General features: G+C 38.5%; 1 protein-coding gene across 1 annotated transcript; it reads right to left on the bottom strand.

The window, feature by feature from the left end:
• Nucleotides 1–707: 707 nt before the first annotated feature.
• On the bottom strand, nucleotides 708–12,170 carry morn5 (MORN repeat containing 5). Its single transcript, XM_061733405.1, has 5 exons — nucleotides 12,038–12,170; nucleotides 11,741–11,888; nucleotides 9,001–9,112; nucleotides 8,343–8,474; nucleotides 708–895 (listed from the first exon to the last, which is right to left on the bottom strand). The coding sequence occupies exons 1-5, from the start codon at nucleotides 12,082–12,084 to the stop codon at nucleotides 774–776; spliced, it is 561 nt and encodes a 186-aa protein (XP_061589389.1). The 5' UTR covers nucleotides 12,085–12,170; the 3' UTR covers nucleotides 708–773.
• Between the last annotated feature and the right edge of the window lie 35 nt (nucleotides 12,171–12,205).

Raw genomic sequence — 12,205 nt, 5'->3', positions numbered from 1 at the left:
AGTAGGCTATGTATATATAGAAAAAAAACACACACCGAGCTCCTTATTGATGACCTGCTGCTGCATAAATATAGCATGTACTTGAGTGCTGCAATTCATATTTCTGCGGGTTAATATCTTTAATAATGTTGAATGTCATAGTGTGTAAGCAAAGGAAAACATCGTCTTAGCTGGAATAAAAACTGCAAGAAATCTGTCAGAGCAACCACTAAATGTCTGTAAGAACAAACAGAATTGGTGTGTTTTGCATTGCAGATTTATGTATTTCAATCAGTTATATTTTGTTATAGCAAATGCATGTTTGTGGTCTGACAAAGCTTAAAAAAAAGGAAAAGAAAGCAGAGTTGGTTCTGGTTGTCTGTTCAATCACAGACAAATTAACCTCAATGATTGACACAGATCTGTAATATTGTAAGTTAGGATGTTTTTCACTATTTCAACCAAAAATGAACTGGTTCAAATGTTTTAACACCCCCAACTTAAAAACCTCACGCATGCACACACACACACACACACACACACACACACACACACACACACACACACACACACACACACACACACACACACACACACACACACACACACACACAAAATGTGAAAATGGGCTTCAAGAATAATTTTTAAAATAACCAAATTTGTTAATTTGGTTTAGGTTGATGCCTTACACTAAACCATAGAGAAACCAGACAGTTCATTTAGCTCACTTTTATTATTGTATTATACACAAATCGTTCAAAAGCGCAGTTCCAAGTTAAGTTCCACTCAAGCTCTTATCTGTGGATGTTGCTGCTCTCCTCAGATGTGGTTGCAGGGTATTTCTCTGGATCAACGCCAGGAACCTCATCCCAAGCCTTCCGACAAGTCTGTACAATCCACTCATGTTGGGAGTCATCTGTCAGAAACATTTGAAGGGAAATGTAGATGTTTTAGTAACAGGGTTAGAGACAAAACCCTGACTGCAAGCAGACCGTGGTTTCAAGTGTAAAAGCTGCACAAAGAGTCTGCGCTCATTTTGTTGAAGTCACTTAAGACGTTTAAATAAAATGTCAAATAACCAGTATAGGCTGCATAATTAGACAACAGGTCATTTTGTGTGTGGGGCTGCATGACTTAAGTGCCATTCAAGACTGGTAAATTTGTTAAAGCAAGACAAGCCTGACAATTAGTAGAAAAACAAGCTTCCCAGAGCCACTTCACACCAACAAATAATGACCGCTAAAAATGGACGGCAATCTCTTTTAAAACCGAAACGACCGCTAGAGGAGCTGATAATAAACCAGTTTTTTCTTGTTAAAAAACTGAAATGACTAGCTAATTGCAGGGGAAGTGAGCTTTCTCTGGAGCGCGCGCAGCTGCACACACTTGAGCGGCTCGTGGGGTTCACCCTCCAGGTCCTGCCATGCACGCGGGGCCCCATTGTACAGAGGAGCAGGTCTGAGGCTCTGCCACTGATTGTGTGTAATTGCCAGCGTCCCACACTAACAGCCACTTCAAGTGTGCAACACCCCCCTTCCTCTCTTCTTCTGTCTGTCTGTCCTCTCTTACCTGCACTGACTGGGGGTCAAATGAACGTGGTATCGGCCGCACGCGTCAGCTGCCATGGCAACATTTTCACCAGCTACTGTAAGTGGGACAGGTAATTACCAAAGGCCACGTATCGTCTTGGTGCACAGAGACTGACCTCAATTAACCACAGCCCGCAGTTTAATGATAAGACATTTTCATATTTGCTGTAATTCTGCCCTCTTCAGATTGTATAGCTGCATTTATCTCTTAAGTCACATATAATTACACCTTAAGTTATCCCAGGGCACAGGTGGCTAGTTTATTTAGGTTTTGTCCAGCAGTGTGAGGAGAGCAGGCATTTTTTTGTAGGATTTAGGTGTACCAGTTTCAGTGAGTCATATAATTAACACGGTATTAGGACTGATATATCGTGGTGTTAACTAAACAGTAAAATCACACTCAGCCTTTGGCTCTCTTAGGTTAAATGTGTAGCGTAGAATACACACAGAGCACTGTGTTTACAGTTTTCAGGTTGAAATCTATCTGCACTAACAACATTTACGATCTCAGCTCAGTGCTCACAGGAGTGAGAGTGTGTGGAAGCGATAATGGCACCTTGTTAAAGTGTGTTTATCTTCATCCTCAAAATACACTCACAGGCAAAAGTGTTTCCTTCCAGCTTGATGGCAGTGATTTAACACACACACACATACATACACAAAGACACAAACACTGGCTCAATTAACAAAAGGGGAAAAAGAATTTGCATGAGTGATGTTGGAGTTATGTTGAATGTGTTGGTGAAATAGATGGAACCTTTTGACTCTGAGATGCTACCCTGAAACTGCTCCATTGACAGTGAGTTTTAGCTTTCGTTGACATAATCTGGGCCATTATGTGCGAAAATATGCACATTTTGTGGTTTCAAAGTGGAGGCAGTGTGGTGGATCTGAACAAAATGTCAACATTCAGACATACATGTATAAGTCATCTGTGTCCGACTCACTGTCAACACATCGGCCTGTGGTTTTGCATATCTGATTCAGATCTTTCAACTTATGAATGCATCGGCCACAGATCACGGGATTAACACTTGGATCTTGTTTCACTGTGAAAATTAGTCTCAAAGATGTTTAAGAGGGGAGAGTTTCATTAACGCCAGCCTGAGGAATCTATGTTCCCTTCCCCAGAGGCCAACCTGATTGTATCTGTCTGTGAAACACCCCGAGTGGATGGGGACAAAGGAAACGGGCCGTGGCCCGGTCACCAGAGGTGTTTTCCTTGGCAGTGGAATGTTTTCAGTGCGGAGCCCTTTCTGAGCACAGTTTCAATTGGACGTGGCTATTCCAGAAACAGGAAAGCGCTACAAATAATCTGGCAACACACGGCCCCTTCTGGAGCTGCCGGTTGCCAAGCACGGCTACAGAGCCGTCTCACTGGGGAGATGTTTGTTTGCCATCGCAGAACATGTTCAGGCTGTCAGTTCTGGTAGATTGATCGTACAGATTTGAATTATGCATATTTTCCCTCATTCTTGTTTAATTAATCTTTTAAAAATCTTCCATGGTGAAGCTGCAAATTTAAATTAACAATCTTTATCAGCAACAGCAAGATTATACGTCTGTAGAAGATAACGGGAAAGTGTATAAAAATAGCTGCTTGAGCTTGTTTTTTTCCGTTGGTTTGCTGATTATGTGATTTGTATTTCCGATTAAAAGATTGTAATTTCCTCATGTTGTAGAGTCGACTTTAATTAAACTGGGATGATTGTGCCGGGGCAAGATGCAACCGCATTTGTTATAAACAAAGCTAGATCACAACTCCAGTTACTGTGCGTTTTCCAAGAGAAAAAATGTATAATCTAGCGCTGCTGTATTCAGATCATGCAAAATACTTTGGATTTTACTTATCTTCCCTTCATCATCAGCAAAACAAGCATATTCGTCAGACTTTTTCACCTGTGCTTCTATTACTTCTATCCCCGAGGAGGCTAACTTCCTGCTTGAAAAGGATTGCATCATGTTTTCATCCTTTCAAACTAACTGGTAAGAGATAAGATGAAGAGATGTAAGACTCACAATCAATATCTTATGATATATTGCTGTGATTAAAAAGAGAATCAAGAAAAAAAGTCAATTTAATGACAGAATACTTGAAGGTGTGTCTTGCAATACTTCATTGTTTAAACACACCTTTTTAGTGACACACTTTCATGTCTCTTCATCCTCAGTGTATTTCAGGAGGTGACCATATGATACAGATCGTTGCTGCTGATCGTGCTTTTTGATGTGATGGCCTTCCTTGTTTTGTGAACTTTCATTTTGAAGTCTCAAATTCAGCATTTGGCCTTTAACATCTTATCTTTTTGAAGCTGAAAGGTGTCATATTTGGACAAGAGGGCAGAGCTCTTGAGTGATACTTTAAACTTCACTGGACAGACATAAATAATAACTGACTTGACTTAGCAGTTCATAACAGAAGATTACACTTTTTGAAATATAATCGACTGTTGGTGTTTCAGACATTTCCTCATCTTTCTTAATTAGTCTGGTCTCAGACTCCATTTATTACAAGCTAGTTTTGTCCTGACACTAAAAAGCAATCTTAGTAACTTATGTGTTTTATATTAAAACATTTTTATTCTTACATGCTACTGTCATTTAGATTGGAATTGACTCTGCTATGTTGGGTTAAAATATATGTATTTAATTTCCTTGGTAAAGGATTCTTATCTGACAGATTAACTGTAAGGGTTTTATGAAATATATGTTGAAGTTGAAAAATTTATTTTGTTTAGGAAACTTCAACGTTTTAATAAACCACATTTTCATCCCTAATACAGCAGTACATAATATTTTGCAATGAAGATATAATGCCATATTGTTACCCTAGTTAAGCTCTCTCTCTGTGTGCCTCGCATTTTTGACACACAGGGAATCTATGTTGGCAGTTATTTGTGTCTTTATCTCTGTGTAGACCTTACTTTATTTTTCAATGCTCTGTATTTCCCTTTTTTTCTTTTAAAATGTTTACATCATGCACCTTATTTAGTAACTTAATATTTTATTTCCAAAGGTTTTATTTCTTTATTACCTGTGTAGTTTTACTTCCTCTCCCTGTTTCAGACTGGCTTCAGTTACTTATTGTCATACATCCATGTTTCTTTCAGTCATCATCTCCCTTAGAGTTGCTTTGTATATAGTTTTCCGGGTGTATAAAGTCATAATATCTGAGCATTCTTTTTGCAAATTTGATTTACTCTCAGAGCTTGTGCCTTTGACATAACCCTTCTTTTTTTCTTTGATCAAAATCAGATCTGCCATAAACAAATGAAATGCCTGGACTGGTGTGTGAGTGAGAGCGAGTGCAGACAGAATGATTTCAGTTGTCATGACTTACTTTTGAAACCTTGGAAGTGCTTTGAATCCACTCACAGCACTTTCCATTTCAGATATGATGCCACATCTCTACATTGTGCAGTATTCTTGACAACCCTGCCTTACTCCCAGGTGTTGACAAGAAATCACTTCTACTCCCAAAATAATCTATAACCACTTGGGGGATATCAGCAACAGATTCTATTGTTTTGCTTCTTGGCACCATTTCCAAATGGGCTGTTTGTTAGCAGGTTAGCAACAGTAACTAAGCAGGGCAGGACTTTGCAAGAGGTCTATTACAGCCAAAAACTGATTTTCAATCCACATCGTGGATTTTTAGGGGGTGAACTGTAAGACATTTGTGCTTTACAGAACGTGCCTAGCTTTTGTAAATGCAAACCTAACCGGCTCATTTTTTTTCTTTTGTCCCACAGCTACATGGGGATCTCCTTCCTTTTTCTTGCTGCAGCAAACGTCCGCACTGGGAGGGTGGGTCTTCCCTGTGTCCCATGATCATTGCAGACTTCTTCCTGGACGGAAGCCACCAAGCAATAAATTCAGTCTTCACACCCACTCTGACAAATATGCCTTCAGCTCCCAGGGTAGAAAAATAAATCCGTACAGGATACAGGAGCATTTCTTTAGAGAACTATATTCCAACACAAAAGGGAGCACGCACAAGGGTAAATGTGTGTGATGTGTAGCACTGGCCACATACAGAGCACATCCCTGCACATGAGCACTGCCAAAGGAAAAAGGCATATATCAATTAGACACTTCCTGTTTAAATCCATATTTCTCCAAAAGAAAACAGATTGTCTGAGTATTGTTGGAAAGTACACACTTTTCCTTTTTTTTTCAACTTTCAAAATAAATAAAAAAATGTTCTGGCCTTCTTTTGCTTTATTCCTGCATGTCTATCTCTCCATCGCTCCAGTGATCACTACCAGAGCTATAATGGTGATGAACGGCTCCCATCAAGGAAGGAAACAAGATATTTTAGTGTTCTTAAACATACTGATGTAATTTGGAAAGGATGAGGATCTTCTCTATTTCCTTTTGTCTTTACACATATGTAAACGGGATTTGTGTGCTTGTGGAACTAATCTGCTTCATATTGCAAATACTTCATCTGAATACAACCATCCTGCCCAAAAGAAAGCTTTTACCTTAGGCAGCTTGTGAGTCACAGATAAACCTTTGCCAGGAATCATATCTTGACGTATGTTTGCATTTGCAACATAAATAGGAAAACACTCAAGAAGTACAAAAAAAAAAAAAAAAGTCAAGCTTGCATTGAAAAATAAATCCAAATATAGAATCATTAGATGAGAATCAAGACACTGAGGGTGAACTTTGTTGGAACTGACAATGGAAAAAGGACCAGAAGGGTATTGGTCAAATTCTTCCTGCACTTAAAATGATTGTTTCATGAATTCTACAAGATTGCACATTTCCTTGCATGTAGTTAAGATAAGTGCACGTCTAGTAAAAAGACATCAGGACCACAGAGTCTACAGTCTGGAGCCAAGTTCCAGACTGTATGTTTTACAATCTGGACTAAAGTGTTGGAACCATTAACATTACCTGGTGACACCTCAGTATTGTAAAATTGCTGGAAAAATATCAGTAGGAAACCTCAACAACCTCCACAAACAGTCCACTGGCAGGATATGGCAGCACCAATTTGTGTACAAATTTTAGGGACATTGACATGATTTGGGAAAAAGTTAAGCCTTGTTTTAATACTTATTAAATGACCTATTCACTTCCAGCCTCAAGGACGTGGAACACCTCAGATGTTTGCACATCTTCACGCTGACTCAATATCAAATAAAAAATAGATGGTAAAAGGATATGGTGGCTGATCAAATATGCAGTTTTAATAAATATTCTCCCATTCAACACTGGGTAGCTGTTGGAGACTTCAGCACTGTTGAAAAATTAAAAAACAAAACCCCAGAACAGGTTGTGACAACCATAGCACCCAATATCTCATTCCATTTCCACAAAAGATATGCATGCGTGATGAAGATTGCGTAGCCTTTGTGTAAATACAAGTGAGGGGCTGGAGGGAAAAAAGCCAGGGAACCACTGCCCTATCAGGTCATGGTCCCAGATATTCTCTAACATCTTCGAGCATTGGTTGGAGAATTGGTGAGCAGGGTATGTCATAATTTGGGGATATCTTTCTGGACACCTGGCAGACTGCATTCACTTCAAATAAAGAGTGCTATAATGGACTCTCATTCAAAATGTGCTTCCCATTGTTCATTTTTGACAAGTAAAAACAAAATGCCTAGAGAAGCAAAACTGTAAGATGACTTCCAACAGCCATCTCCAACAAAAAATAGTCATTTCACAGCTTTAGTTTTAAAACCTTCCCATTTGGCCACATATTTTGAATGTTTTCAAAGTAATTAAAAAAAGAAAGGTTCTGCCTGAGCCACATTCATTGCCACATTTATGTAAACAAGGTTCTGTAAAGCCTGATGTAAATTCTGTTTTTGAACTAAATCCCATATCTCTCCTAATGTTGTGTGTGTGTTCACCCCCAGTTTTGATCAGGACCATTGCCATTCCCCAAAGTCTGTAAACACCCCTGCTCACCCCTGCTCTTCCATCACCGGAATCTAGACTTCATATATCTCAGGGCACCATTCATTCATCCAATTTGTAGGCAAGAACATGAGCAGATAAAACTATTAATATAAAACCATCTCGCGACAGCTCATCTCATGACACCATGATGTTCCCAATGAAATTATACAACTGGGTTCGATTTCTTCTTTGTCTATTTCTTTCACTTTTTTTGTGCAAATGTCATGTAAAAACTAATTTTATCTCAACCAGAGGTGAAAAAATGTATGCTCTAATATGTCTCTGCAGACATATTAAAGCTGGCATGTGCTGCAAATTCAAAACAGAGGTTAAATCATCTGCAAATTTATTGCTGGAATTGTCAATGTTTCTAGTTACGTTCAATTATAGAAACAGATTTCACTGCTTTATTAAGTTACTAAATAAATGCATTTAACATTCAGTAAACCAATCCATCCCTGAAAGGTGTTTCACTGGACATACCCCTTTGTGTGCATATAATGAAATAGAAAATTGTGTTTGCTCTTTACTTTTATCTTTCTAATTTACCTTGGCACAACAGGCCCCAGTGCCTGGATATTACTCAACACTCAGATGGAGCCAATTTGGTATCAAGTTAGAGGATGAAAAATGTACAAGCTGAAAGAATGAAAGCATATTGTTATTCTGATTTAAAAGTGCAATCACCTTACTTTGTGTGGCTGTAAATAAATACCTAAATTTGTTCACCTCAACATGTAGATAAAAAGAAAAGAGAGAATAATGCATGAATGAAGATTCTTCTTCTACAAACCAACCCTTGATCTTTAGTGGACAGGACTACAATGGTGATAAAACACACGTTTTCTGTCTCACCTACACTCCTGAGGAATCTTCCACTGTAGGTAGTGACGCCTCTGGTAGTGGGGTTGTAGAAACCGTCTGCACAATCGTAACACCCTTTAGGAATGATTGGCGGTGGATGTAGATCAGTCATTTGAGATTCTCCTGCAACAGCAGAATGGCTTCAGTGTTCGTAATGTAGTAAAAGACAGATCAGCTAATTTCAATGGTTTCCACCTGGTTATTTGTCAGGCCCGTGATGAGAATAGACCCTGACTCAAGTGGCACTATTACAAGATTAATATGAATATAAACAGCTGGTGGGATACGTCTCAATTAATAAGATCCATTCTTTCAGACACTTTGCATCCAATATGGAGGTTTTATCATGCCAAGTAAAATGGTATCCAGAAATGGTGCAGCCTTCTTTGGACACAGGGCCATTTAAAGTGGGCGAATCTGTCTTGTGCTCTGATATATCAAAAGTTGAATCATGGATGCACTGTATGTCTGCAATCCACATGTCTTATTTCAGCAAGACAATGCCAGCCATATTCTGCATATTACAGCAGCATGGTTACATAGTATAAGAGTCTGGATGCGAAAGCGGGCTCCTTTACCCAGATAATTAGTATATGTGTTTGTATGGGAGTTTGATGGGAGACTGTAAACTCATCCAATGAATTCAAACCTGCAGGTCGGAGTCCATTGCATCTCTCACTGTAGAAGCGCCTATCATTATTGTTGCAGTAGTCCCAGTTCTTCTCCTGGTACTGCAGACCATCAGCAAAGGTAAATAACCCCTTGTAAGGAAGCACAATGAAAAGACAGAGCTTATTCAGTCACCAATATCTCCAACTTTGATACTTTGTAATGATTGTTCAAAGCATTTAAACAAAACAAAAAATAAATAAAAATAAATAAATAAATAAAAATAAACCCCATTCAAAATAGTTTAGATCAAAATCAATTCCCTTTTCATTTAAGATAATGCTTGGACCTCAATAGTGGACAACATTTCCAAATGAGTACTCAGTTGAAGAATAGTAGCTCCAGCCCAGACTGTTGCACGTGAGGTCTGGAGGTTATCCTGCATACCTCAGACACGGTTTCTGGAGAGATAAGTTGCTGCTGAGCTTTTCAAATGTCAGTTTCCACTGCATCAACCATCACAAAAGAATGTATATTTCCTTCTATTGTCTTTATCTTTGGCTGTCTTTGGCTCTACTTGTAATAATAATGCTTTCATTCTGTGGTAATGATACACTTTGCTGTCATGGTAACGGCAGCACATCAGATTTTATATCTATGAATTTTAAAGGGTGCATATTTAAGGGGTTAAATTTACATAGAGAAGAGAAGATGAATGCTTAAAGTGATTTCTTTCTTTAATAGGACAAATAATGTTGTTGGTGTGCTAGATTCAGATTACACTACTCGTCTTCTTCAGACCTGGCAGACAAGGAGAGGTGTAATGTTACTTCTAACATTCATAACACAAAAATAACTGACAGTAGTCCGTTGCTGCTATTCAAATTCACCGATGACCAGCAAGTGTGAGCACCTCTATAATTGCAGAGGTTTTGGCATTCTGCTGGTCTGGACCATTCCTAATGCGTGTTAAAATAATATAGTGGAGAAAAGGCATCAGCAACGATCTTTACAAAAATAGTTGTTGCTGCCCTTCAGTCTGGTGTGTAATTTCCAAACAAGTTGGCATGGTTCAAAAATGACCAAAAAGGAATAACGACTGGAAAACCTTTTCAGACAATTGCCGGTCTTCAGTGGGAATAATAGTTAAAAACTTCCCAGCAAGTTTGATCCAATGTCAAACACTGCAATGCTCAGGCAAATGCTTAAAATCAAAGAACTTAGCGATGATAGGCCTCGGTTAGTAAACTCAATGTTACAGTTAATGACTGTAAAGTTAGAAAATACTGCACAACTATGCCTAGGCTGGAAGGGTTTCCAGAAGAAAGCTTCTTCTCCCTAATGACTCCTTTAAACTACTCAATTTATACAGCAAACATTACATCTCCCAATATACGACTTGCATCTTATTAATCTTGTGTACGATGTCAAGAACAGTATGGTCAGACTATATGACGATATAACCTCCTGAATCATAGGCTATGACAGATTTAGAATATTCATCAGCATGAGCTGACAATAAACAATAAGCAACACAAGAAAATGAACCACAGCTTTTATGTGTGTCCAGAAGTGGCTAGCTGCATTGATTAATACATTATTTAATTTTGCATTTTAATTGGCTACTCAGTAAACAAAGTCACAAGACTTCCTACGATGTCAGAAGTTTACATCTAGCAATCTTTGGTTGCAAGACCCCTTGAGGTGGCTGTCATCGAACCATGTTTAATGGTGTGGGGCGATTTTAAGTTACGGTAAAATATATTGCCACGATTTTCTCCAATATCATGCAGTGTATACCGGCCTTCAAACGAACATGGCAGCATTGCTTTGGTTTGGAGAAGTGGATTTTAAAAAAAAACCCACATATTTCTTCAACAGACAAGAGCATAGATTTATGACCATATAATAGACTGTATTGGTACAATTTTTTCAATTTGTGATGATTCAAGCTTGTTTTTCAGCCGCAGCGCCCAGGAACCTATCAGTCATTGACTCAACAATACATGCATTTCTCAGTATAATATAATATTCTAAAGTCAAATGTGAGGTAATCTTTCTGACAGCTGAAGGTTGGCTGTAAAAGAATGATGATGACCAACCACAAAAGAAACCCTCAAGAAACAAACAAAACAGAATAGCTAGAAAAGTAAAGAATCAAGGTATTGTAATGGTCCGGTCAAAGTTCAGGCCCCTGCCTGATTTAAATGCCTTAAGAGCGCTGTGCATACACAAACGCAACAAAACAAAACAAAAAAAAACAAAACAATTACGTAAAAAACAAATGAATCAAAATCGTTTTTTTATACCAGCATGGCGAAATGTGACGTGTTGTTTTATATACTGAATTTTAAAGACCAAATTAGGAAAGTGGGACTTTTTTCCCCCTTTTATACAAAGTGCTACAACTAAAAAAGAGATCTTTTCTTGGGCAGGCACAGATTGCAGGTGCAGAGCAGCCTGAGCCAAGTTTGTCATGGTTCAGAGCTGCTATCATTTAAAATGAAGCACAACTGCAATGATTATAATAACTGGAATGATGATGGGTTTTATTTTTGTTTTTATTTTTTTCTGACAAACCCGGCGATAGCTCACATCAGACCAGAAAAGAACAAAGCTGCTACAGGGAGGAAGAAAATGTGAGAAACATGATTACCACAACAATAATGGTGAGTGATTACTAAAGGGAACAGATGTAGTCACCAATGTGAAACACACAGTCAAGAATGTGGATGCATACAAACTGACATGCATGTGGACACCCATACAGGGCTCCTAACCTGTTTAGATGTGCCGTTTTCCCAGGTAGCCTCATATTTGCTTCCATTAGGGAAGAGGAACACTCCTTCTCCATGAAACATCCCGTCTTTCATCTCTCCCACATACTTAGTACCTGTGGCTAAAGTGTACTCAACTTCTCCATCCATCCTGAGGGATAAAGAAAATATGTCGCACTCATCTTGGTCAAATTATTTTTGTGTGTTTGTTTTACTCTTCATAAATGAATGCAATTTTCTTAATTTAGTTATGCAATTCCTGATTTTATGGTAAAAATATAAATAATTGTATGCATTTACCTGCCATGTTTTGTATTCCCCTTGAACATGCTTCCAATGAAAGCCATTAATTATCTGGACTTTGTGACACCTTACCGTCTTTACTAAAGCTAAACGTCCAAGTTAAGGTCGAGTATAAAGGCTGATTTATGGTTCCGCGTTACACCAACGCAGAGCCTACGCCGTAAA

This window comes from Cololabis saira, chromosome 11, assembly GCF_033807715.1.
Source record: "Cololabis saira isolate AMF1-May2022 chromosome 11, fColSai1.1, whole genome shotgun sequence".
NCBI classification, from domain to species: domain Eukaryota; kingdom Metazoa; phylum Chordata; class Actinopteri; order Beloniformes; family Belonidae; genus Cololabis; species Cololabis saira.
Note: the sequence above shows the minus strand (reverse complement) of the source record. Positions and strands in the feature narration are given on the sequence as shown.